The sequence below is a fragment of the Leopardus geoffroyi genome, chromosome B2, assembly GCF_018350155.1.
Source record: "Leopardus geoffroyi isolate Oge1 chromosome B2, O.geoffroyi_Oge1_pat1.0, whole genome shotgun sequence".
Taxonomy (NCBI): domain Eukaryota; kingdom Metazoa; phylum Chordata; class Mammalia; order Carnivora; family Felidae; genus Leopardus; species Leopardus geoffroyi.
In genome coordinates, this window is record NC_059332.1 from 46,367 (window position 1) to 73,712 (window position 27,346).

The 27,346-nt window shown below is 55.5% G+C and overlaps 1 protein-coding gene across 1 annotated transcript; it reads left to right on the top strand.

Annotated features, from left to right (window-relative positions):
• The first annotated feature begins 39 nt into the window (after positions 1-39).
• Positions 40-23,591, top strand: LOC123607892 (tripartite motif-containing protein 26-like). The gene is given in 9 exon segments (XM_045497139.1): positions 40-183; positions 10,633-11,100; positions 11,198-11,293; positions 12,722-12,952; positions 16,823-16,845; positions 17,248-17,363; positions 17,693-17,725; positions 18,087-18,322; positions 18,324-23,591. Coding segments are annotated over 8 exon segments (1,623 nt in total). The 5' UTR covers positions 40-183; positions 10,633-10,662; the 3' UTR covers positions 18,774-23,591.
• The last annotated feature ends 3,755 nt before the right edge of the window (positions 23,592-27,346 follow it).

Here is a 27,346-nt window from a genome sequence, read left to right on the forward strand (position 1 = left end):
GCATTGGGAGGCGGAGTTTGGCAGCAGCCAATCCGGGCGCTGATCCGAGAAATCTCGGAGCCGCGCCCGGCGGATCCCGGAGACCGCGCGGCGGGGACGCGCGGGGATCGCGATCCGGAACCGTCCGCCGAGCGAGAGCAGCGCCCCCGGCCCGGGGCTCGCTGCGTGGAGATCGGCGGTGGGGTGAGTCGGCGGGGAGGGGGGGCGGTGCGCCTGGGTGCGGGGCCACTGCCCTGCCCGGCCCTCTTGGAGCCGGCAGGTGGCCCGGGGCCCGCGTCGAGACTGCTTCCGTCTGCTCGTCCGCCAGGCGGGGGAGGGTTTGGTCGGAATGAACCAGGTTAGGCGCCGGGCTTGGAGCTGCACGTTCACTCCATCCTGCAGCCGGTTCGCGCTGCCCGGTTGACTTCATGCCTCGTTCGCCTCAGAGAACAGGCTGTGTCAGTTCATCCTGGAGGAGCAAGTGGCGGGGAGTGGGGGGGGGGGGGCAGGCGCTTCCAGATCCCGGTGCGCCCCGGGTTGTGTGTGACACCGCACGCTCTGCGTGTGCGCCCCGGCTTGTGACACCGCAAGCTCCCCGTGTGCGCCCCGGATTGTGACACTGCACGCTCCGCCTGTGCGCCCCCGTTTGTGACTTCCCACGGGTCCTAACCCTTTCCCCCCGTCTATTAACATCTTACATGTGGCACATTTGTTACTGCTGATGAACCGATATTGATACCTTATTGGCCAGAGTCCGTAGTTACTCCGAGTGACTGAGTTTTCACCTAAGCACTTGTTCTGTGTCATGATCCCATCCAGGTCACGAGGTGACATTTGGTCAGCATGGCTCCCTAAGCCCCCTTGGCTGTGGCAGTTTCTCAGACTTGTTTGTGATGATGTTGACGGTGTCACTGCCTCCCGGTGATCTGTGTTCTGGGCGCCCCTCCACTGGAATCCCTGTGATGTGTTTCTCCTAAGACCGGCTGCAGGTGATTGGGTGGAGGACCCCAGAGGAAGGCCGCCCACAGTGTCAACACGATGTATCACGTGCTGTTCATTGTGACCTGTTGGTATTGTGTAGCCAGGCCTCTCAGGTGTAAAGTCACTCTGCTACATTTCATACTGAACTCTCTGGAAATGAGCAACTGTGTGCAGCCCACTTCCAAGGAGGGGGGGCGTGCTCCTCCTCCCTGAGGACAAGTATCTACATATATTACTTGGAATTCTGCAGGGGAGTTTAGTCTCTCGTGTTCCTTATTTATTAACTCAGTCATTTATTTGTATCAGCATGGACTCGTGGATATTTGTTTTATACTTTGGGTTATAATCCAATACTGCTTTATTTTGATGCTCAAATTGTTGCAGCTTTGGCTTTTGGGTGCCCTGTCAAGTTGGCTCCTGTGTCCTTGCTAGCATGTGTTTATAGAGCTTCTTGCTGTTGAAAGCACTTTATGTGGCTTCACTTGAACTTCACACAGTGCAGTGAACTTGACAAGACATTATTATTCTCCTCATGAAGAGGTAAGGAAACTGAGGCCCAGGAGCAGTGAATGACTTCTTAGATGTCACTTCCCTGCAAGGGAGCGACAGACTGGTCTCAGACAAGGGCTGACCATCCCAGAAAACCCTGCAAACTGCCGAAGGAAGTCCGTAGTCCAAGCTGAGGTTTCTTGGGGTGACTTCAGCCTCAGGCCCCAGGATCAGAACAGAAAAGATGGAGAATGGGAAGATAATGGTTTTGGAAAATAAAGGCTTAATTTGAGTGGCATCCAGGAGGAAGTACCACCTGCCAGATCGGTAGACATGACAGGTTGACCTTCTCCCCAAGCCGGTGTGTGTCGAGGGAGGCGAGGGGCAATCTGGGAAGTGTTTGTGGTCAGAGCGTCTCATCTGAGGGGGAGGGAGGGGTGGGCAAGTGTGGGGGGAGCATGAAGAGGGTGGTGCTCGGGAGACAGTTGACAGACCTCCTGCCTTGTGCCCAGTGCTGGAGCTGAGAGGGTCAGCGAGGAGTGGTCCTTGGGCAGAGCCATTAACCTCTGAGCACAGGGAAGGTCTCACGAGGGGCTGGCCTGTGTCAAGTCCTCAGGGATGAGCAGGAGCAGAGACAAGAGCGGGTACAAGGACCAGGGGTGGGGAGCAGGGGCCCTGAGGACACAGCTGTGTTCCTGGCTCAGGGCAGGGGTGCCAGTTTGCAGGAGGCTTTGTTTGCCATGCAGTGCAGGAGAGCCCCAGGTCGAGAGCTGTGGTAGGACGGCCCTGGTGGCCCTTTGTAGGACATCTGCTACGTTCCACCAAATCGTCAGTGCTGTCAGTTTAGGTATGTTCCACACAGAACACACATCCTGCCAGCTGAATCAGGATATGCTGCTGATCACACTTGAGAGACTGAAATGTGATGCCATGGGCATCTGAAATTTGACGGAAAGTTGTAAATCACTCACCAGTTGCTCAGATCCCTCCGTCGTCTGGGAAGTGAACAGTCAGGATATCTCCATCTCACTAACCCGTCACTGGCTCTTTCCTGCCTGATAGCCAAATTGTGGAAAACCAGCCCAGGGGCCGCCTGGCCTCCATCTTTCATCTGTGCTTATTCTGCGTTGCTTGCTCCTGTTAACGGCCATGACTTTGTGTGGCACATCAAATATGCTGCTGTGCTCGGCCAGCGTCTGTTTCAGCTTGCCCTGTGAGAGGCCTGGATGTTCCCCCCGACCCCCATGTCTTCCTGGTGATACCGAGCTGTGTAGAGGTCAAGAAGTTAGCCGCAAGCTCTACATCTGAGTGACTGCAGCTGGGTGAAAATCCGGGTTTGCGTGCTGACCCAGGAGTCCTCACTGTCGGCTTTGGTTAGAAGGACAGCCCGGGGTGAAAGAAGGTTTTGATGGTGTTTGCTCGCACCATCCAGGAGCCATGGGAAAGGGCCGTGGTGGGCCAGAGCAGGCTGGAGACCTGGCTGTCCTGGCAGGTTGTATTCCACCTGTGGGGCCAGAGAGGGAACTGCTGCCCAGTGTCTGCCCTTCTCTAGATGAATAGGCTGTTTTTTTGGTTGTTCTTTTTTTCTTCACAAATGCTTTGTATAGTTCAGCCTAGTAACCTTCAGCAACTTCCTGTGCTGTATCAGTCAGGGTTCCTTTTTTTTTTTTTTTTCAAATGACACACAAGTCCAATCTGGCTGGGCATAAAGGGGATTTATTGGCTCACGTGATGGCAGAACTCAAGGGTCAATCTAGCTTCAGGCACAGCTTGATACAGGGTTTTACAGGATGTCATCAGGAACCAGTTTCTCATACCTCCTCTCTGGGTTGGCTTCACTCTCAAACAGGCTTAGCAAAATTGCTCATGTAGCTCCAAACCATATGACCTCACCTCTTGCACGTTCTCGAGAAAACACAGAATCTTTTCCCCATCTAAACTAGGTCTCCTTGTGACTATCAGTCCTTGAGTCATGTTCTCACCTCTGAAGCAGGCACCGTGGCCACGGAGGCATCACATGCACTCTCTCGCTCCACCCTTGAGCTGAGGGAGAGCTCTGCCCTAAGCACATAATCCCCAGAAGGGAACTGGGAAGAGTTAGCAAAGGAAGGAAGAATGGAAGCTAGGGGGACCGCTCGCCCAAAGACCAAGCTCTTGCAGCACTTACCGCCGGGACCAGGGAGCACCGTGCCGTCGTCTGCTCTCGTCTGCTGCGGTGGGACTCCTCAGCCAGTGCTCGGCCTCTCTCATGCTGCTTCCCTTGCGCTCCGTCTTGCTTCCTCCCTCTGCCTTCGGGCGTCACTCGCATATATGCACACATCCTGTTTCCCATCCTCCACACTGGCAACAGTTTAGAAGCTGATAGTACCCGGTGTTGACAGGGCCGTGGGGCAGCATGGATGCCTGTAGCCTGCTGGTGGCAGCATACAGTGGTACAGTCAGTGTGGAAACAGTGTGGCTTGATCTGCTTAAGGATGTGTTTGCTTGCTTGTGTGTACCAGGACACGGGTGCAGAAACGTTCACAGAACCGTGTTTGTAACTGTCCCGAGCAGGAAACGGTCCAGGTGGCCATCAGAAGCAGACTACATGCAGACCTGTTTTCTTTGCAGATACTGCATTATCACAAACGGAAAGTTTGAGGTAAGCCCACATCAGGCAAGGCTCTTAGTGCCACTTCCCATCGGCCTTTTCTTGCTTTGTATGTTGGAGTCACATTTTGGCAATCCTCACAGTATTTCCAACCTTTGCATTATGATTACAGTTGTTATGGTGATCTGTGACCAGCGGGGACACTTACCCTGAAAGCTCAGACAACAGTTGGAATTGTTTACATACGGTATTTTTAATTAGGGAACGTACGTTGCTTCTTAGACGTAACGTGACTGCACGCCTCATAAACAACAGTATAGTGTAAACACAACTTTTTTTTTAATAGGCAATTTATTGTCAAATTGGTTTCCATACAACACCCAGTGCTCCTCCCCACAGGTGCCCTCCTCAATGCCCATCACCCAGCCTCCTCTCCCTCCCACCCCCCATCAACCCTCAGTTTGTTCTCAGTTTTTAAGAGTCTCTTATGGTTTAACACTCTCCCTCTCTAACTTTTCTTTTCCCTTCCCCTCCCCCCTGGTCTTCTGTTAAGTTTCTCAGGATCCACATAAGAGTGAAAACATATGGTATCTGTCTTTCTCTGTATGACTTATTAAACACAACTTTTTCATGCACCGGAGAACAAAACGATTGCTTTGACTTGCTTTATTGTGGTCTTCACTTTACTGTGGGAGTGTATGACTGAACCCCCAAACCTCCAAGGTGTGCCTGTTCGTCAGAGGTAGAAATATAGTGTCAAAAAGCAATGAACGTGAATGACATCAGCTCACAATCACATGAATGCACCTTACAAACATGCTGCTGATACCCACCCCTGCAAGGAGAGGTACCAGCTGTAGGATGAGAGGGCAGTGATTTGTCACCTGTGTCACATATGCCACGGCATCCGTCTCCCCGGACATGGCTCTCCCTCCTCCCCCCGTGTCTACATCCCTGCAGCCAGACCCAGGCACCGTGACGGGAGGGTGCTGGTGATGTGGTCTTGCTGGTCTTGCTGTGGAGAATGTGGAGAAATCACCCCTCTCTCCCTCTGCTGCTTCGCCGTCTGGGCGGAGGGGAAAGGACAGGTGGCTGCGATTGCTTGCCCTTGTACAGACATGTGGGAAGCATCTGTGCGCATCAGATGCCCTGTGCCCGTGCTTCTCCACCTCCTGGCTAGGAGGTGCTGGCACTGGGCTGGATTCTGGGCATAAGGCAGACAGTCTCCGTCCAGATGTAATGAGGCTCATTAGCCAGGACTCAGCACTGCAAAGAAGTGCAGGCACAGCGTGGGACGCTCTCAGGCTTTGTAAGGGAAAGAGCCTGTGGTCTCAGTCTGTCTGGTCGGGAAAGAATGGCCAGAGGAGGTGGCATTCAGCTAAGCGGGGAAGGAATAGTGTTCAATGCAGAGAGAGTAGCATTTTCTAAGGGCTCAGGCAGGAGGGAGCATAGCATTTTGGGGGACATGGAGAGGGTTTTGAGTTGGCTATGCGGTCGGGTTAGGGTGGGGGTGGCAGGAAATGAGACTGCAGACAAGGGCTGGGCCTCGGTTCCTTGGCCTCAGGGAGGACTGGAAGGGGTTTTGACTTGATCTCTGGGGCACCAGAAGAAAGCCACCGAAGGGTGCTAACCGGGCTGGTCGCGTGGGCACACCTGCATCTGAACATGCGGTGGAATGTGCGTGCCGGACGGGAGGCTGGCCTGGGGGACCAGAACACAGGCAGCGGAGGCAGGAGGTGTTGGGAAACCCTGAAGGGCTGTGTATCAATCAGCTCCAGTCTCAGCTTCCAAAGGGTCACACACGTGCATCACTTGGTCGGAGCTCTGGGAGGGCAGGGACTTTGCCACGTTTGTCCTATGCTGTATCCTCGGTGCCTGGCACGTAGCAGGTGTCCGGGACGTGGGGGAAGCGTGACAGCCTGCTACCTACAGCCTGCAGTGGCACGTCAAAGCCTGTCCCATCCACCACCATGGCTGCCACAGCCCCTGAGCCCTGGGGTTTCCACTGCTCACAGTGCAACTCAGCCCAGCCCCACTGCGCGTCAGAGCACCACAGACGCCGGTCCTGTGGGGACAGTAGCCCACGTGTGACCTCAGGAGTGCACTGGCCGCACAACCTGTGTCCCCCAACACTGTGGCCCACCCGCCAGCCACAGCCAGGGCTGCAGGACCTGAGGGTTCCATCGTCAGCCAAGATGCGGCCACTTCTCCGCAGCCAGATCCAGATCACTTGGGTCTTGCCCTGAATTCTGTCATGTCCAGATTTATAAGACATCACAGGTGTTTACTTCTAGGAGAATTTGCTTATTTCGGATGAAGAATTGGGGCTTAGCCTGGGCCCCAGGAGCCCTTAAATGGGATTCCCATGGGGAATGGAGCCATCAGCTGAGTGCTTTGTGACTACAAGCAAGAAGGGGCTCCTGTTTACACCCCACGCGTGGGCTTGGCAAGCAGCCTGGAGGCCACTGGCAGCTCTGGGCCGTGAAGCCCACAGCTGGGACTTGGTGCCTTCCAGGTCCCTTTCAGTGGCATCTGGGAGCCCAAGGCAGCGGGAGGCAGGGAGGACAGTGTGGGGCAGCTGAACTACAGACAGCTGAAGGGGAAGTTAGGACCTGCGGGGGCGGAAGACGGTTTCCATGAAGAAACAAGGGGCAGTTGGGCCAGGGCAGGGGCAGAGCGAGGGGTGTGCCTGCCACCCCAGAGCAGTGGTACGTGGCCGCTGGTACCAGGCAGGCCACGAAATGATCTCAAGTGTCAGAATTCTCACTGAAGGTAATGGGGACTGGGTGGATGGTATGGCCTGGAAGGGTTTCCAGCTCTTTCCGTGGTTCCTTCTGCCCCAGAGCAGGACCATTGCCCCTCCATACTGTGGAATCCAATGACATAGAATGTTCCAGAGGCATTGCACAAGACAAAGGGCAGAGTCTCGCTGGGGTGAGCAGGTCCAGCCTGCCAAGGCTCCTGCACTGGAGCCCTCTCCGAATCTGAGCTGCTGTGCTTTTGGTCAGTGCACACACTGGGCAGCTCACAAAGCGCTTCCATGTGGATGGCCTCACCTGAGCTCCTGGCGTCTCCCAGGGAGCCAGCCGAGGAGGAGGATCCAGTCGAGCCGCCATAGCCCTGTGCCCCTGGGCACACTGCTTGACCTCACTGAGCCTCAGTTTCCCAGAAGAGTGTCCCGAGAAGCTGGTCACCCGGCCCTGGGGCCCCAGACGTGACCCTTGGTTGTTGGACTGACCAGTTTACACATCCAGTCGTGTGTGCAACCGGCAGCGTGAGCTGTGTGTTTGGGATGGAATCCGTGTAACCGGGTGTGGGACGGTGCATGGAGACACCGAGCCTCGATTGCCTGCTCAGGCCAGGCTCACAGACATGGGGTTCGCACAATTCACGTCACCTTTGGTTTGCCCGGGCCCACTGCCTGTGTGCCCACACTGAGCATCCGCAAGGGGGCAGCGGCCTTGGTCATTCCAGACCCTTGTACGCATTCCTTTAAAAGTGATAGAAAACCAGAACGCCCTCCTCAGGAAATGATTCTAACTTTGTATGATGTTTTGTTGAACCATTTAAAAGTGATAGTCCTTAGCCCCAAATACGGCAGGATGAATCACCTGAACGTGGATGTTCCCCTTCATCACCTCAGTAAACACTGTTAAAAATTAATGATGATTTTTTATGATCCAGAACCCAGGCTTTTTTTTTTTTTTTTTAACTTTTTTTTTTTTTTTCAACGTTTATTTATTTTTGGGACAGAGAGAAACAGAGCATGAACGGGGGAGGGGCAGAGAGAGAGGGAGACACAGAATCGGAAACAGGCTCCAGGCTCTGAGCCATCAGCCCAGAGCCCGATGCGGGGCTCGAACTCACGGACCGCGAGATCGTGACCCGGCTGAAGTCGGACGCTTAACCGACTGCGCCACCCAGGCGCCCCAGAACCCAGGCTTTTTTTAATGTTTATTTATTTTGAGAGAGAGAGAGAGAGAGAGCACAAATGGGGAAGGGACATAGAGAAAAGGAGAGAGAGAGAATTCCAAGCAGGCTCCATGCTGTCAGCTCAGAGCCTGACCCAGGGCTCAAACCCATGAACCATGAGATCATGCCCTGAGCTGACTTCAAGAGTCAGTCACTTAACCGGCTGAGCCACCCAGGTGCCCCTAGTACTGTGTTTTGTCAGAGTTCCTCTAGTTGTCCCAAAACTATTTTTGTAGCTTTAAAAAAAAAAAACAAAACAAAACGGGTGCCTGGGAGGCTCAGTCGGTTAAGCATCTGACTGCAGCCCAAGTCATGATCTCACGGTCCGTGGGTTTGAGACTTCGCCTCAGGTCACGATCTCATGGTTTGTGGGTTCGAGCCTCACATCGGGCTCTGTGCTGACAGCTCAGAGCCTGGAGCCTGCTTCTGCTTCTGTGTCTCCCTCTCTCTCTGCCCCCCCCCGCCCCCACATTCACAGTCTGTCTCTGTCTCTCAAAAATAAATAAATGTTAAAAAAAAATTTTTTTTAACAAACAAACAGGATCCAGTCAAGGTATTTGCATTTGGCTGTTATTTCTCTTCAGTCTACGTCAAGAACAGTTTTTTGTTTTTTGTTTTTTTCCCCATGACATTGACTGATTTAAAGGCTGGGCCAGTTGTCCTGTGGAAGGTCCTATATTCTGAATTTATCTGATTGTTTCCTAATACTGTGGTTTAGTCTGAATCTATCTGATTGTTTCCTCATCTTGCGGTTTAGCTCATTTCTGTGTCCCTCATCTTTTCCGTATGTTGGAAGCTAGGTCTACAGGCTTCATCAGATCCTTTCAGGTCAAACATTTTTGGCAGGATTCCTTCACAGGGGTGTCGAGTGTTCCATATGGTGCCGTACTGGGAAGCCAGTGCCAGTCTGTACCTCTCTGAGCGATGCTGGGTTTGGTCACTGCTCGGGGTGATCACCAGATCCTCCCCTCATCAGGGCACATCGGGAGGTCATCCACGGGGAGGGCCTTCAGCACCATGGGACTTACCGTGTTCCCTAATACCTTTCTTGCTTGTAGCATCCACTGATAATGCGGGTTGCAACGTGGTGGTCTTCTGTTACCCCCGGGCAGCCTCATGCATCTGCTACATGTGTGGGCATTTTCATGCAGTGTCGGCATGGGGCCTGGCTGTGACCACGGTCAGGTGCGCAGGAGGTGCTGTCACCAAGCTCCCTGCGGTCTGCTGTTCTCAAAGCAAGCTGCAGCCGTACGTCCCAGCCCCAAGGACAGCACGTTCCGTCCCCAGCAGCAGTAACAGTAACGGTGCCCCTTGCCAGAGCCCAGCACCGGCCAGCTTCCTCTTGGTGAGGGACCAGCAGTTCCCAGGGTCTATCGCAGCCTCGCTGACACCCCAGACACAGCCGTCTGTTCTTTCCCGTGAGCTCTGTGTGTGCGTGGCGTCCCTCTAGGCCACAGCCTCTGAATCCGTGCTGCTGTTGGTCATCAGCGTTAGGAGCATCCCTTACGTCTGCACGGTACTCACAGCCTATGAGGCACTCTTGTAATTGTCGCATCACATCTCAGGGACAAGACCTTATTCCCGTGTCATTTCTCTGGGGTTCATCTCCAACTCCTCCCAGCTCGTCACCACAGGGCAGGGCCTCCCCGTCACCGGGCTGTGACACACTCTCCCCGCATACAGCCACTAGTGGTAGTGACTTACCTGTGTCTGCAGGTGCCTGCTCCAGCCTTGTGGTGACCCATGTGGCCTGTGGGCCGGCTGTCTTCCCCAGCCTGTCCTGGTCCCTGCCCCTCGGGGACTGTAATTGAAGCACGTGCCACTGTGGCTGCTGCGTCCTCACCTCCTCTCCTGCTCTGTTCATGCTTCGAACTGTCACCAGGTTTGGGAACCAAGGGTTCTGACTTCTGTGCCCGCCTCTGTGTCCTGTGCCCTCAGTAATCCTTTGTCTCCGCCCATGTAGAAACTTCTAGGTAAGCATCAGTGTCCCCATTTTATGGATGAACAGACCGAGGCTCAGAGTACTTGAGAGGCGTCTCTGTTGTCACACAGAATCAGGGGCGGGGGGCCACTGTTCATCAGCTATGCTGAGGCTCCTTCCCCAGACAGGAGGTGGGCCTGGCCATATGGGTAGACAGGACCAGTGTCCTCTCCAGCCACCCGGGGACTCCTCCCACATCAGTGTCCTGCACGAGCACCCCCGGGAATGGTTGTGCAGCCGGTGCACAGCTGAGGGAGCACCGTGCACACAGGAGACACCACAGGCCTCTGTGTGTTACAACACACTTCCACCACATAGTTAACACGCGTCTTACTCTGTCGCACTCGGTATGTCAGAGCACTTTCCCAACACTAAGGGATGGAGAGGGTCTTAGGCCGGAGCGCTGCCCCAGCAGCATGGCCTGGGCTGCTGGTGCTGTGCTCCCCAGCCCACCAGAGTGCCCTCTCTGGGCCTCCCTTTCCTCATGTGCACGATGTGGGGCTGGCCTGGAGGGTGGGTGAGGTCCTCTCGCCCGCATGCTGTGGGCTCTGGTAAGCCTCTGCTGACTGTCCCCGGCAGTGTGGGCTGCCACTCTGCGCCCCAGCCCTGCCCGCTCTTGACACCATGTCTGGTCCCCAAGGCAAAGAAGCCCCCGTGAGCCGAGGACGCCATGGCCACGTCGGCCCCGCTGCGCAGCCTGGAGGAGGAGGTGACCTGCTCCATCTGCCTGGACTACCTGCGGGACCCCGTGACCATCGACTGCGGCCACGTGTTCTGCCGCGTCTGCACCAGCGACGTGCGCCCGGCCCCGGGCGGCCGGCCCGTCTGCCCACTCTGCAAGAAGCCCTTCAGGAAGGAGAGTATCCGGCCCGTGTGGCAGCTGGCCAGCCTGGTGGAGAACATCGAGCGGCTGCAGGTGGACAAGGACAGGCAGCCCGGAGAGGGGGCCCGGGAGCAGGCGGACAGCAGGCTGTGCGAGCGGCACCGCGAGAAGCTGCACTATTACTGCCAGGACGATGGCAAGCTTCTGTGTGTCATGTGCCGCGAGTCTCGGGAGCACCGGCCCCACTCGGCCGTCCTCGTGGAGAAGGCTGCCCAGCCCCACAGGGTGAGCCCTCCACGCCCCTCCCCCCACACGCCCCGCGGCCCCACCTCCCTCCCCAACCCGGAGCACCCACCTGTCCCCACCGCCCGTCTCCCCACAGGAGAAGATCCTGAACCACCTGAGCACCCTCAGGAGAGACAGAGACAAGATTCAGGGCTTTCAGGCAAAGGGAGAAGCCGACATCCTCACCGCCCTGGTAAGTGAGGCTATCGGCACAAAGCCTGAGGCAGCTGGCTGTGCGGAGGGGGAGCTGGGAGGCTGTGCAGGGGAGGCTGTGCTGGGAGGCTGAGCAGGGGAGGCCCTGCTGGGAGGCTGAACAGTAGAGGCCAAGCAGGGGAGGCCCTGCCGGGAGGCTGACCAGGGAAAGCTATGCTGGAAGGCTGAGCAGGGAAGGCCCTGTTCAGAGGCTAAGCAGGGGAGGCTGAGCAGTGGAGGCCAAGCAGGAGAGGCTGAGCAGGGGAGGCTGAGCAGTGTCAGCCAAGCAGGAGAAGCTCTGCCGGGAGGCTGTGCTGGGGGGCTGAGCAGGGGAGACCAAGCAGGAGAGGCTGAGCAGGGGAGACTCTGCCAGGAGGCTGAGCAGGGGAGGCTGAGCAGGGAAGGCCCTGTTCAGTGGCTAAGCAGGGGAGGCTGAGCAGTGGAGGCCAAGCAGGAGAGGCTGAGCAGGGGAGGCTGAGTAGTGGAGACCCTGCCTGGGAGGCTGAGCAGTGGAGGCCAAACAGGAGAGGCTGAGCAGGGGAGGCTGTGCTGGGAAGGCTGAGCAGGGGAGGCCCTGTTCAGAGGCTAAGCAGGGGAGGGTGAGCAGTGGAGGCTGTGCCGGGAGGCTGAGCAGTGAAACCCTGCCGGGAGGGTGGCTTTGGGCTGGCGTCCTCATCTGCTGCAGGAGTGGCCCTGTGTCAGCTAAGGTTCCTCCTGTGTGACTCACCATAGTTGTGGGTCCCGTCTGGCAGCTGCCGCTGCTGTGCTAGGGATGGCCAGAGTGTCAGGGACCAACGAGGTCCTGGCTGAGTCCTTCCTGTCAGAGGGGGAGGGAGATGAGATTCTGACGGTGGAGGGGAGCCGGAGGGTTTGGGAAGAGGGAGGAGGCCAGGGACGGCCTGAGCGGCTCTGAGAACACTGAGTCCTGTCCCAGGACCGCCGCCCACAGTCAGAATGCAGAAGCAGCACAGCACGTGCATGATTAGGAACGGGTCAGGAGGACGTGTTCCAGGTTCCTGGGGGAGCGTCAGTGTCAGGGATATGTGTGCTGCAGGGATATGGAGGCCCCACAGCGAATGATGAGACCCTGGGGGAGAAGAGTGAGGCAGGAGCTGGCCCAAGTCCAAGGAGCCCCTAGCCCTCACTGTGCATGGACATCAGTCAACAGGGGTTCTAACTCTGTCCAGACTCCAGCCTGCACTAAGCAGGGAGATGTGGAGGCAGGAAAGGACATGGTCCCTGAACACAGATATTCCGTGGTTTCACTGAGGGAATAGGATACAGTCCAATGAGGCAGAGCTCGGGGACATATTTTGTACGCCAGACATAAGCTGGGGGGGGCCCTGGACGGGGGCAGGAGCAGAGCCTGCGGGGATTCTCCACCCCACAGCAGAGGAGTCATGCCCTTCTCCCCTTCTTGTGCCCGCAGAAGAAGCTCCAGGACCAGAGGCAGGACATAGTGGCTGAGTTTGAGCAGAGCCACCAGTTCCTGAGGGAGCGGGAGCGGCACTTGCTTGACCAACTGGCGAAACTGGAACAGGAGCTCACGGAGGGTAGAGAGAAGTACAAGACCAAGGGTGTCTCGGAGCTGGCCCGGCTAGCGCTGCTCATCTCTGAGCTGGAGGGCAAGGCCCAGCAGCCAGCAGCGGAGCTCATGCAGGTGAGCAACCTTCCCAGGGTAGGGGCGGGAGGCCAGGGCGCTGGGTCTCTGCCCCACTGCTCACCTGGGGGACCTGGGGACACTCACCACTAGGTCTCTGCCCCACCGCTCACCTGGGGGACCTGGGGACACTCACCACTAGGTCTCTGCCCCACCGCTCACCTGCGGGACCTGGGGACACGCACCCACTAGGTCTCTGCCCCACCGCTCACCTGGGGGACCTGGGGACACTCACCACTAGGTCTCTGCCCCACCGCTCACCTGCGGGTCCTGGGGACACGCACCCACTAAGTCTCTGCCCCACCGCTCACCTGGGGACCTGGGGGCACTCACCACTAGGTCCCTACCCCACCGCTCACCTGCGGGACCTGGGACACTCACCACTAGGTCTCTGCCCCACCGCTCACCTGCGGGACCTGGGGACACTCACCACTAGGTCCCTACCCCACCGCTCACCTCCGGGACCTGGGACACTCACCACTAGGTCTCTGCCCCACCGCTCACCTGCGGGACCTGGGGACACGCACCCACTAGGTCTCTGCCCCACCGCTCACCTGGGGGACCTGGGGACACTCACCACTAGGTCTCTACCCCACCGCTCACCTGCGGGTCCTGGGGACACGCACCCACTAGGTCTCTGCCCCACCGCTCACCTGGGGGACCTGGGGACACTCACCACTAGGTCTCTGCCCCACCGCTCACCTGGGGGACCTGGGACACTCACCACTAGGTCTCTACCCCACCGCTCACCTGCGGGTCCTGGGGACACGCACCCACTAGGTCTCTGCCCCACCGCTCACCTGCGGGTCCTGGGGACACGCACCCACTAAGTCTCTGCCCCACCGCTCACCTGGGGACCTGGGGGCACTCACCACTAGGTCCCTACCCCACCGCTCACCTGCGGGACCTGGGACACTCACCACTAGGTCTCTGCCCCACCGCTCACCTGCAGGACCTGGGGACACGCACCCACTAGGTCTCTGCCCCACCGCTCACCTGCAGGACCTGGGGCCACGCACCCGCTAGGTCTCTGCCCCACCGCTCACCTGCAGGACCTGGGGCCACGCACCCGCTAGGTCTCTGCCCCACTGCTCACCTGGGGGACACTCACCACTAGGTCTCTGCCCCACCGCTCACCTGGGGGACCTGGGGACACTCACCACTAGGTTTCTACCCCACCGCTCACTTGCGGGACCTGGGGACGCGCACCCACTGGGTCTCTGCCCTACCGCTCACCTCCGGGACCTGGGGACACACACTGATTCTCAGGCCTGGGTTTTCTCTCCCGAAACGTGAGCAGGATAACCCCACTGCCCCCACGTATTCCAGCAGTCAGGTGAGTGTAAGGTGACATGACTGGCATATGCTGTCACTTCAAAAAGCAAATTTTCTACCAAAAAAAGTGTAAGAATTTTAGAAAGTGCTGTGGAAGTGGAAGGGAAGGTCATTGCTCTTTCCGTGACTGCTCCTGTCCTCAACTCTGCCGTTCACAAGTCCGCCTGCTAGCCAGTCCAATGGGGGCTGATTCTTGTGGTTTGGAGCAGACGCAGCCTGGGTGGGGGGCTGAGCACAAGCTGAATGGCAGCTCCTCTCAGGGACCTGAAGGACTAGAGGATATGGGCAGCTGGGGAAGGAGGCTGAGATGGGCGAGGTTTTTTCTGCAACTGTAGTTACCCCCAGAGGAAAAGTCAGAGAGCAGGCAGGGAGCCTCTGGAGCACTTCCTGGAGGAGGCAGCTTGGATGCTGTCAGGGGGAGAGTCCTGACCTGAAACAACTCTGTGACTTCCTGCTCCTGAGCCTGTCTGAGGAGTGCCCCCTCCCTGATCAGGGCTCACAGCCTCTCTGAGGTGTCCCGCCTCCCTGATCAGGGCTCAGTGCCTCTCTGAGGAGTCCCGCCTTCCTGACCAGGGCTCAATGCCTCTCTGAGGAGTGTCCCCTCCCTGATCAGGGCTCAGTGCCTCTCTGAGGAGTCCCGCCTCCCTGATCAGGGCTCAGTGCCTCTCTGAGGTGTCCCGCTTCCCTGATCAGGGCTCAGTGCCTCTCTGAGGTGTCCCGCCTCCCTGATCAGGGCTCAGTGCCTCTCCGAGGAGTGCCCCCTCCCTGATCAGGGCTCACAGCCTCTCTGAGGTGCCCCGCCTCCCTGATCAGGGCTCAGTGCCTCTCTGAGGAGTCCCGCCTCCCTGATCAGGGCTCAGTGCCTCTCTGAGGAGTCCCGCCTCCCTGATCAGGGCTCAGTGCCTCTCTGAGGTGTCCCGCTTCCCTGATCAGGGCTCAGTGCCTCTCTGAGGTGTCCCGCATCCCTGGTCAGGGCTCAGTGCCTCTCCAAGGAGTGCCCCCTCCCTGATCAGGGCTCACAGCCTCTCTGAGGTGCCCCGCCTCCCTGATCAGGGCTCAATGCCTCTCTGAGGAGTGTCCCCTCCCTGATCAGGGCTCAGTGCCTCTCTGAGGAGTCCCGCCTCCCTGATCAGGGCTCAGTGCCTCTCTGAGGAGTCCTGCCTTCCTGACCAGGGCTCACAGCCTCTCTGAGGAGTGCCCCCTCCCTGATCAGGGCTCACAGCCTCTCTGAGGTGTCCCGCCTCCCTGATCAGGGCTCAGAGCCTCTTTGAGGAGTCCCACCCGTTGACCAGGGTTCAGCGGCCTCTGGAGGGGTGTGCTTGATCTTCCTCCCCCTCCCCAAGTCAGGGATGGTCTCACTTGCTGGTGTGCAGTTGGGCCTGTGTGTCTGCAGTGGAGCCCCCAGGGTCTCCTCCAGGAAAATGCTGTCTGTTCTGGGCCAGCAGCCTCAGGGAGAGACAGCAAGGCAGGCCCTCCAGGTGTATGAAGAGATGGCCTTGGCCGGCCTCTGTGCTGCTGGGGATCCCGCCCCATGAATCTGGACCCGCGGCCCTGTGCCCACATGCTGGCACACCTGCTGGCCACGCGGGTGCATTCGGGGCCTCTCTGAGCTGGCCGTGGTGTGCGTGTCGGGGGCGGGGGGGGCAGATTAGAAGGATTTACTGGACACTCACAGCTAGTCTCCAGACAAGCGCTTCAAGGACGGGGCCCGGCCTCCCCTGCCTGCCATCAGTGTCCTGTCTGTGTGCCCATCTGTGTCCCCGCTGCCCCCTCTGCCCCAGTCTGCGGGACTGGGGCATTAGGGCAGCTGCAATGTCAAACCCAGTACCCTGGCTCAGAGAGAACACTCTCCCTTCTTCCAGGAACCGGGCGGCCAACCGCGAGGTGATCCTGGAGGCTGGGTGCCTCTACCTGCTGGTTCCACCTGCTTCAAGGGGTGTGGGTCTCAGCTAGGACAGCACCCCAAAATTTCCTCTCTGCTTCCTTTCACATCCCATTGGCTGCACTCGGTCATGTGACCAGGCCTGACCACAAAGTCACCTGGGAAGTGTAGTCTTCTGCTGGGTGGCAGTCTGCCCGCTGAGATCCCAGGGCTTCTGCTCTTCAAAGGAAATAGGGGCAGGGGGCGCCTGGGTGGCTCAGTCGGTTAAACGTCCAACTTCAGCTCAGGTCACGATCTCACGGTCCATGAGTTCGAGCCCCGCATCGGGCTCTGTGCTGACAGCTCGGAGCCTGGAGCCTGCTTCGGATTCTGTGTCTCCCTCTCTCTCTGCCCCTCCCCTGCTCGTGCTCTCTCTCAAAAATAAATAAACATTTTTTAAAAACTAAACAAAACAAAACAAAAATAAAGGAAGAAGGGGAGGAGGCACCACACACATCATGAGCCACAACCTCTTGACCCAGCCATGCCACTGGGTGCCAGAGCCATGGGGAAGGGACTGTGCGTGGGTGCCCTGGCTCCTAACAGACCTGTGACCTGTGACCTGTGAGTAGGGTCTAGTCGAACCCCACTGATGCTGTGCTTTCTCCTTCCAGGACAGCAGGGACTTCTTGAACAGGTAAGAGAGCTCCCTGTGTCCCCGCTGCCCTTCTCCTAACCTCACCTGTTGGAATTGATGGTGTCCGTTTGCTGCGGCTCTTCCCGCCACCTTCCCGGGGGGGAGCAAGAGGAGCACATCCTTGAGAAGTGCAGGCTCGCGGGTTCTGCGTGACCCCGGCTGTGCTGGGTGGAGACAGGACAGGTGGCCAGGGGCCCAGTGCACAGCAGCACGGATGTCCAGTCTGTAGGCGGTCTCAAGTCCTGGTTCAGCTGCAGGCAGTTCCCTCTGCCTCTGAGCCCCTGGTTTTCTGTCGTTTGAGTGGGGATGGTCACACCTGTCCTTCTCGCTTCATGATTGTTGTGAGAATTGAAAGAAACGCAGGGGGACCTAAGTAACAGCGTCCCCGTGTCATTTCCCTAGGTATCCGCGGAAGAAGTTCTGGATTGGGAAACCCATTGCTCGAGTGGTAAAAAAAAAGACAGGAGAATTCTCAGAAAAAGTGCTGTCTCTGCAGCGAGGACTAAGAGAGTTCCAAGGTGAGGGCCAGGGTGGGGCACTAGGGTAGGAGTCAGGCCAGGAGGCATTGGGGCCGGGGATCAGGAGCCGGGCAGGGAGGGCACTGGCGTGGGGGGTCAGGAGCTGGGAGTCGCGGATCGAGTCCGGAGCCAGGGCTCTGTTTGGAGGAGTGGAATCGGCTCCTTGCTGTCACCTTGTTCGGCCTTACTCCTGGGTCTGCTGGTTGTTTTCTCTTTTCTTCTTGGGTCTCAGGGATGGGGGCCTGTCAGGAAATGATTCCTGTCCTAGTAGGACACAGGCCCGTACGTGTGTGGGGCTCGAGGGTCACTGCTGTGTTTTTCCTCCCCAGGGAAGCTGCTTAGAGACTTGGAATACAAGACGGGTAAGTGTCCAAAGGGCTGTCCCAGTTCATCTCCTGTAGAGAAAAAGAACGCCCTCCCCCCAGAGAGGCACCCTGGTCCCTGCTGTCCCTGGCCCCTCCCTCTTGCAGCGAGATTTCCCAGCTGCTGGTCTGAGCCCCCGCGTTGTGTCTGTAATCAGCCACAGAGGCCTGTACTTGATCGTCTGACCCTCCTCTGCAAGACATGCAACTGGCCAGAGGCCGTGTGTGCTCCAGGCCCTGCTGTCAGGTCGTGTCCTGCATGCCCCTGAGCTGGGATTGGTCCCCCTGGGCTTATTCAGTGGGCAGCCCTGGAGACCTGCCTCCCGCCTGCCGGTGACTCCTGGTTCTGCCGTCCCCGCAGTGAGTGTCACCTTGGACCCGCAGTCGGCCAGCGGGTACCTGCAGCTGTCAGAGGACTGGAAGTGTGTGACGTACAGCGGCCTGTACCAGAGCACTTACCTGCACCCGCATCAGTTTGACTGTGAGCCGGGTGTGCTGGGAAGTAAGGGCTTCACCTGGGGCAAGGTGTACTGGGAGGTGGAGGTGGACAGGGAGGGCTGGTCCGAGGAGGAGGAGGAGGGGGAGGAGGAGGAGGAGGGGGGGGGAGGAGGAGGAGGAGGAGGAGGAGGCCGGCTACGGGGACGGGTACGAAGACTGGGAGACAGATGAGGACGAGGAGTCTTTGGGGGAGGAGGAGGAGGAGGAGGAGGAGGAGGGGGAGGAGGTCCTGGAAAGCTGCATGGTGGGGGTGGCCAGAGACTCTGTGAAGAGGAAGGGAGACGTGTCCCTGCGGCCAGAGGACGGGGTATGGGCCCTGCGCCTCTCGTCTGCGGGCATCTGGGCCAATACTGACCCCGAGGCTGAGCTCTTCCCTGCGCTGCGGCCGCGGAGGGTGGGCATCGCCCTGGACTACGAGGGGGGCACCGTGACCTTCACCAACGCCGAGTCACAAGAGCTCATCTACACGTTCACGGCCACCTTCACCCGGCGCCTGGTGCCCTTCCTGTGGCTCAAGTGGCCTGGGACACGCCTCCTGCTGAGACCCTGAGCCCCGCACCCCCCCCCAGCCCATGACCCCCGACGCCCCCCTCCCCTGGGAGCCCCGGACTGTGCTGGGAACGGGGTGTCTGGCCATCGCACCTGGAGCAGGTGGGCCCCCGCCCCCCATGGCCGGGGCCCGTGGAGGCTCGCTCAGTGCTGCTGCTGTGCCATACAGCCGTAGTCAGGCTCTTCCCCCAGCCCCCGGGGCTCCCCATGCACACTTCCAACCCGAGGGCCACGGGGCCGCTCTTCTGCCCACTGCCTTTGACCCAGCTCTGCACTCTCCATGCTGAGTTAGAGGAGAAGCAGTGTTTTGCTGCCCCGTCCAGCATCCCACGCTGACTCTTCCTAGGAAAAAGCAGGTGACTGTGAGGCCCAATGCACATGCTTCCTGCTTGCCCAGACCCTCTCTGCTGCTGCCTGCGTTCCCCAGCACTTGAGACAGCCACACTGCCCCCCAGCTCAAGAGTCTCAAGCACCCACACGCACTCTAGTGGACGGGGCAAAAGCCCGCCACGGTTTCCGGGCTGCGTAATAAGCCTCCTGGAGTGCCGCGGAGTCGGGGGTCAGCATGGGCTCCGTGCTTCTCCAGGAGAGAGCTGAGCGTCTGATGTGTGTGCATTGAAGAAGGCGGGACCCCCTGGAGGACCTGTGGACTTGGGGGAAGGATCTGTGTACGTGTGGCTTCGGTTCACCACTTGTGACCAGTGATCAGTATAACCCGTGGGTGTGGCCACAGGAGGCAGATTGTCCAGGGCGTCCAGAATATCCTGCTCTTGACCAGTCCTCTGAAAGCACCAGGGCAAACATCCGCTGAAGCCACACCTGGAATCCAGTCCCCTCCCTGGAAGCCTGGACAAGTCTGCTGCAGGCTACGAAGCGGGAAGCCTGTGTTGCGCCTGACTCCACACACAGTCTGTTCTCCTGGGAGAAGGGCGGTGGTGGGCACAGGAGAGGTCACCGGGTCCTCAGGTCAGGAGAAGGTTAGAGCCTGGCCTCGTACGCCCAGGCCCAGCCCCGTCCCAGCCTGTGTCCAGGGCCCTCTCGTGGCCAGCCCCACAGCCTGCCAGCAGCCTGGCCCAGAGACCACGTGTCCCCAGCCACTGGCCTCCACACTGTCTGGGACTTGCCCCGTGCATGTGTCCCGTGCTGCCGGGTCACACATCCACCTGATCCTGCCTCTAGGTTTGTAAGGTCCTGGAGGGTGGAGACCGTGTCTTCTCCTCTGCACTCCCTGCGGCACCACCTGCAGTGTGGGCACATAGTAGGTGCTTAATAAAAACTTGATGAATGAGCAGCCTGGGTTTACACATATTTTATTATAACTCAGACACCCCCAGACCTTCTTAGTCTGGCTACAGAGAGGTTCCACGGACAGTGGCCCCAGGCTTTGCTCCCCCACCCTTTCTGGGACGTGTACCTGCAGCTCTGCCCACCGTTTGCTCACACACTCTTTGCACATAATGCTGTCCTCTGTACACACACTCTTTGTTCACAGGCTGTTGGCACACACGCTGTTGTCTGCACACACATTCTTTGCACATATGCCGTTTGCTCACACGCTGTCTGCACACACTTTGCTCTCATGCTGTTTGCGCACACACTGCTTGCTCACACGCTGTTGCACACGCGCTGTCATTTCTGCTCCCCCGGACGAAAGCCCCCTTACCTCCCTTCCCACGGGGCCAGCCCTTGGTTGAGCCCCAGCATCCGCAGAGCGCATGATGGGGCCGTGAGAAGGTGACATTGGTGGCACTCCCAGAATCTTTCCTCAGAAAATAAGCAGTGCCCAAAGGAAATACAGCAGAGACTCTGTCCTGCTGTGTGACACATTCAGCTCTCTGGTTCTGGCCTCTTTCTGATGTTTTTAAACTGCCATATTAAAGGTGGAAACGGAAGAGTGGGATAAAGCCCCTTCAAGATCTCGTTTATGACTCATTTAGGTTCTCCCTTTTTATTTCAATTGTTCTTTTTACTTTTCTTTCCAAATACAGATATGCAAAATGTGTCAATTATAGACATACAATGTGCGTTATCAGTTATAATAAGGTCAGTTTACCTGCATTTGAGTCCTGAGAGACAATAATCACCAGCATATGCTTGAAATTCTTGAAAATTTATTTTGTTGGTTGATGTGAATTGTTCCCTGAAATTATACTCTACTAATCTTTTATTTATGGAAAATTTTCATAATTCTCACAATGCCTTTTCTCCTTTCTTGGAAAGAATTTTTATATAATGAGGTTTCTGAAATGTTTTAAGGTGATCATTGTATAATTAAAAGCTCATAGTTATTAAATAGGGAACATTTCCATTTGAACAAAACATGAATGCCTTCAGGTCATTGTTGCTTTACCGAGTCTCACAAGGGTCATGCTTCCAGGATAATCAGTAGACGAGCAAGTGTCGGCATAAAACGGCCTTGCAAAGTCATAAACAAAACTGCATACTGGGTGACACCATCTTAGAACAGAAAGTTACCAGCAGGGCACTTACTCAGCAAGTTCTCTGGAACCTTTCTATTCTGTAAGTAGTTTTTATACGTGAGCTGCAACTACACATATGGTCCAGTCTACCTTCCGTGTTCCCACAAAGGAGAAAGAACACTGCCTGCCCTCCCACCCCCCACGGCAGGAGGGGGTCGAGCTCTGGGCTCCCATCCCCACCCACCCTGAGCTCAGGCAGCTGAGTCCGGTGTCTGTGAAAGCAGTTCACACCTGGACCACCGGCCAACGTGGCTGCTTTTCCTTCCTGTGCGGCTTCGTCCTCCCTGCTGTAATTGCCTCTTTCTCCCCTTTTGCTTCATCTCCTACACCCTTGTTGCTAACTGAACCCCAAAGACTTGGCTGGGAGTCAGGGTCCCTCAGGGTGCTCACTTCCCAGGTTCTCTTCTCAGGGCCGTCTCTGCCGCCTCCTGACCTTCAGTCGGGGACGGCTGCCCCTCACCTGTGCCTCTCACCTGTGCCCAGCCTCCTGGCTCTCCCTTCTCTGCCGTATTGGAACTGTGGCTTTGGTTTCGTTTTCTTATCCTATTTTTTCCCTCTTCTTCATTTACTTCCTTCTGGTGAAACATCACCCCCTAGCTTCCTGAGAAATGGGGCATGTAAGTCGAGTTTTTGAATTTGTAAACATCGGGATGTATGTGTCCAACCTTCCCCCACCATGGTGCTAATTAACTCAGTGGACCCTGTCATTCTAGAAATTCATAAGCTTTCGGTTCTGGGAAACATTACTGAATTATTTCTTGATGGTTTTTCTCTCCTTCATTTTCTCTATTTTCTCAAGTCTATTCTTTGCCACCTTCGTATAGCTCCTGAATTCATTTGCTGAGTGTCTGTGAGAAGCCAGGGTGTGTCTAGGTTACAATAGCAATAAAGTAAACAAAGTCCCTGCATGGAGTTGATATTCTAGTGGAGGGTAATGGGCAGTGAGTGAGAGTAGAAAATACAACAGCAGTTAGCACCCTGCAGAGACCTAAGATAGGAGGATGATGTGTAGTAAGCCAGATGGTCAGCGCCTCTCTCAGAAGGTGGCATTAAAGCTGAAATCCAAATTCCAAGAAGGAACTCTAGGATGGCACCAGCCAGAGTCACAAGGCAGGGACAAGCTGGGCACAGAAAGATGGGGTGTCTGGAGTGTGATATTGGAGAGCAGGGAGAGGTCAGCAGAGGCGACTCATGTCGGACCATGTGAGCCTGAAGTCAGCACTGGGGAGGGGCTGTGCTGACCCCTGGGGTGAGTGTGACGTCAGCACGGGGGTGAGCCGTGCTGGCCCCTGGGGTGAGAGTGAAGGTCAGCACTGGGGAGGGCCATGCTGACCCTAGGGTGAGCTGACCCCTGGGTGAGAGTGAAGTCAGCATGGGGGAGGGCCGTGCTGGCCCCTGGGGTGCCCCAGCACCTGCCAGAGGGCCAGGCAGAGGAAGGACGCAGCAGCCAGCCAGGTGAGAAGGAGCCCAGCGAAGCAGCAGGTGGAACTGGAGAGGTTAGATGCCTCGGATTAATAAATACACCTTTCAGGCATTTATACTTTTAGAAAACATGATTATTCAGTTATTATTACCTGAGCCGTTATTGTCTGGCAAGAAAATCATGTAATCAAGCAGGCACTGTACAGACTAAAAGTTTCGCCAGATTCTACAGTCTGTAGTCGTAACAGCTGGAGCTGAGGAACCCTGGAAGAAAGCCTTGTTACGTCTAATATTGGCAAGATCAGCTCTATGACAGCAGAGCACCAAGCGCGTGGTTGTGGTTAGAGGCTTCCCTGCAGCCCCACACCCTGAATGGTGATGTTGCCGTGGACACCCATGGCCAGACTCCCCTCAGAACAAGCAGGAGAGGTCCCCGAGCCCTAGCACGAGGATTCCACAGGTTAGGAGCAGGGGAACAGGGCAGAAAGAGAAGGTCAAAACTTAGACATGGAGAAAAGTTTGAAACAAATCGGGGGTGGGGGGGGGGGTGGCAGGCATGCAATGTTTTGCTCTGACGATGATACTCATGTCTGGCTTTGGTACGTAGGTCCTGGTCACTCTTTTCCTAATGTTCCATAAATGTTCAAAAAGACTGTTTCCTGTTAAGTCTATGGTTCCACATGTGATCATTAGATGAACTTTATTTTGTTATTCCAATACACTGTATATTTATTCCGAAAATCTTATTTTGTGCCTCAAATATGCTATATATCTTTACAATTTTTTTTGCCTTTGAGTATCAGTGACTGAAAGAAATATGTTTTAAAATCTGCTATTAAGTTCTTTTTGTAACTGACCATGAATTGTTAGATGTGTTAGAGCTTAGAATTGTTTCCAGATAAATTGTTCCTTTTACCGGAATGTAGTGTCCCTCTTTCTTGCACCAAATAAGACTTCTTGCATGGAAGTATGTTTTCTCTGATAGTAATACAGTTACATCAACTTTCCCATCACTATCATTGCCCACTATATTATTTTTAATCTTTTTTTTTACTTTTTTTTTTTTTTTATCTTTGTTGGGTTGGTTAAGTTTTCTTTATTCCATTGTTCTCCTCTCCTGGTTTGGAAGTTACATATTTTCTTTCTCTTTATCTATAAAATTTTACATGCATACTTGAATTAACAAAAAATAAGGCATATCAATGTCCCTCTGTCCTTCCAGCAACAGAAGACCTTGGAAAGTTTTAACTGGGAACACACCTTCATCTACATGATGCTATTATTCACAGCTTTGTCCCACATCTGTGTTGTTTCCAGTCTCGCACTGTGACGACAGTGCTGCTAAGTGGGCACCTGACTTTCGCTCAGGTCATGATCTTGCAAGTTTGTGAGTTCGAGCCCTGCGTTGGGTGAGCTGGAGCCCCATTTCTGGTAAAACAGGAGCCCTGTGTGAGCCCCACTTTCTCTCCCCACCCCCTTGTGAGACTCTCTGTCTCCCTCTCTCTCTTTCTCTCTCTACCCCTCGCTCACTTACACCCTGTCTTTCAAGACAAAACAAACAAAAAAAAAGGGCGCCTTGGTGGCTCACTCAGTTAAGTGTCTGACTTCGGCTCAGGTCATGATCTTGCAGTTCGTGGGTTCAAGCCCCGCGTTCCACTCTGTGCTGACAGCTCAGAGCCTGGAGCCTGCTTCGGATTCTGTGTCTCCCTCTCTCTGTCCCTCCCCTGCTCAGGCTCTGTCTCTCTCTCTCTCTCTCAAAAATAAAAATAAAATAAAATAAAAAACCACTGCCGCTAAGTATATTTCTGCATCCCTCCTGATGTATATGCAAGGGTTTATCTGGATATACACATAAGTGGAATTTGGGCCGTAATGTGGTATGTTTTCTTTACCAGGTGTATGTTGGCTTTACCAAGGTGATGCCAAACTGGTTTTGAAAGTGGTTGCATTAGTTCACACTCACGCTGGTATCTGAACTTCCTCACTGCTCTTCGTGTTTGGTAGCATCAGCCCTGGAAGCCTGTGCCCAGCGGCAGGTGTAACAATCTCACTGTGGTTGTCATTTGCGTTTCCTGGGTTGCTAAAGATGGTGGCTTTGGGTTTCCTCTCTGGGTTCTGCCTGCTCACATCTTTTGTACTTTTCTCTGCAGTTCTCTTGCATCTTGACATGCAGTTTTTATATACTCTGGATTCTAGTCTTTTGTCAGTTACATATATACAGTGTCTTTTCCTAGTTTGTGACTGACCTCTTCACTCTCATCTGCTGTCATGATCAGAAGTTCTTGGGGCGCCTGGGTGGCGCAGTCGGTTAAGCGTCCGACTTCAGCCAGGTCACGATCTCGCGGTCCGGGAGTTCGAGCCCCGCGTCGGGCTCTGTGCTGGCAGCTCAGAGCCTGGAGCCTGCTTCCGATTCTGTGTCTCCCTCTCTCTGACCCTCCCCCGTTCATGCTCTATCTCTCTCTGTCCCAAAAATAAATAAACGTTGAAAAAAAATTTAAAAAAAAAAAGTTCTTAACTGTAATGCTGGGGAATTGATAGATCTGTACGTTTGTGGTGAGTGCTTTATTCACTTATTTGCTTACTGGTCTTACAAGATCTTCCCTTACCCCCAGGTCCTGGGGATATTCTCCTGTCTTACCTTGTAAACGTTTTACAGCATATCCCTCACACTTTGATGTGTACCTTACCTGAAAACAGTCGTGTGCACTCTTTGTTTTGAATGCCTCCAAGTAGTCCCTGTTACCGCTGGTCTATAGAATTAATGCTTCTTTATATTTGCTCATGTTTACCGGCTCTGAGCTGCCAGACAACATTGGCAGCAGCAGCAGCATCGCCGAGTCTTACCCTGAGCCAGGCAGTGTGCCCAGCACCATCACGTGTGGTGAGATAGTAAGACACATATATATAGGTCTCTGCCCCCAGTTCCTGGTGCAGAGCTCCTAAAACCCTCGCAATTTCCTAAGTGCAAAGAGCATTAGGAGCACCTCTTGTTCTGATGAGGGGACTCTGGGTGGGCTTCTGGGTGGGGGCTGGTCACCAGAAAGGCCAAACCATGATTAGAAGCTTGGAATCCGAGACCCATCCCGTACTCTCCAGAAAGGGAAGAAGGACTGGAAATGGAGTTAATAATTCATCCTACCCGCATGAGGGAGTCTCCATAAAACCCCAGTAGTACAGGGTTGAGGAAGCTTCCAGGCTGGTGAATACACCCACACCTGGAGGGTGCTGCACCCCAAGTCCATGGGGACAGAAGCTCCCATGCTCAGGACCCCACGCATTCCCTGCGTCTGTTCATCTGGTGTTCATATGAACCCTTTATCATGTCCCTAAATAAACTAGCAAACAAATCAGTGTTGATCCGAGTTCTATGAGCCACTCTAGCAAATTAATGGAACCCAAGGAGTGGTCAGTCAGAAGCACGGGTGATCGTCTCAGCATCTGAAGGGACAGTCTTGCGGGACTGAGCCCTCCCCTCACCTGTGGGAATCTGATGCTGTCTCCAGGTGGAGAGGATCAGAATTGAGTTAAATTATAGGACACCCAGCTGGTGTCCCAGAGAATTGTTTGATGCAGGGAGAATTCTCCACACACCTGGTGACCAGAAGTGAGTTGTTACATGTCAGTAGGACGGAGACTCACGGTAGGGAAAAGCTGCATGCTTCTCTCCATAGAAGGAAAAATCTGCATTTCTCATTGCACATGTATCGTCTCATTCCCTCCTTATTACAACCCTAACGTAGGCATTTGTTCCTAGTTTACAGACAAGGAGAGTAGAAGTTTAGGGAGATTAAGTAAACCTCCCTAAGCTCACACCAGTAAAACGTGAGTCAGGATTTGAACCAGGGTCTCCCTGTTTCTAGAGCCCATGGTTTCCACTGAGCACAAAGGTATGAGGTCATTGCTTCGCCAGGGACCTGGGTGAAAGTGCATGAACTTGGTCCCCAGTCCTAGGAGAAGCAAGATGACGCTTTCGGGGGTAGAGGCCCACTCCTCAGGCCCTAAAGTGCACAGCTCCATGATAGGCATTAAGACTCACAGATGGGAGGGATCCTCTAGTTGTTAGGCCCTGGGCAGATGGGAGGATCCATCCCTGAGGTTGAACCATCATCAAGCCCGGAGCAGGGCCCTCACATCCCCAGGCAGGCACCCTGGTTTGTGTGCATACTCACCGTCACTTCTGCATGCTTCTCGGGGGCACCCAGCCACTCTCAGGAATCTATACAAAGAGACTTCTGTGAGCAGATGACACTGGTGGCAATGGCTTTATTGTCACGAGGATAATTAGCTCTGTGTCCTCCTTCTGAAGGGGGCGGGAAGGAGAGAATATACAAAGATAATACTCACTGGCGAAGGCCACGCAGTCCAAACCAAAGGTAATGTACACAGCAGTTCTCACTATAGTGGTTTTGCCCTTCTGTAGGTTTGAGTACGTTTTTAATTCCCTGTTATGACTCTCAGTCAGTGAAGCCGTACCGCTCTTTGAACTCAGGACATAACCAGACCCAGAGACACAGGAAAGTTGGGCATGGCCACCCCTGGCCCCATTCTCTCCTACCTCCGTGGGGCTGTGAGCTCTGCTACCCAGTTCTCTCCGTCTGGAGTGTTACCTGGACTAACTTAGGCCAGATTTTTTATTTTGACCACAGACTTTTCAGTTACACGTGAGAAAAAG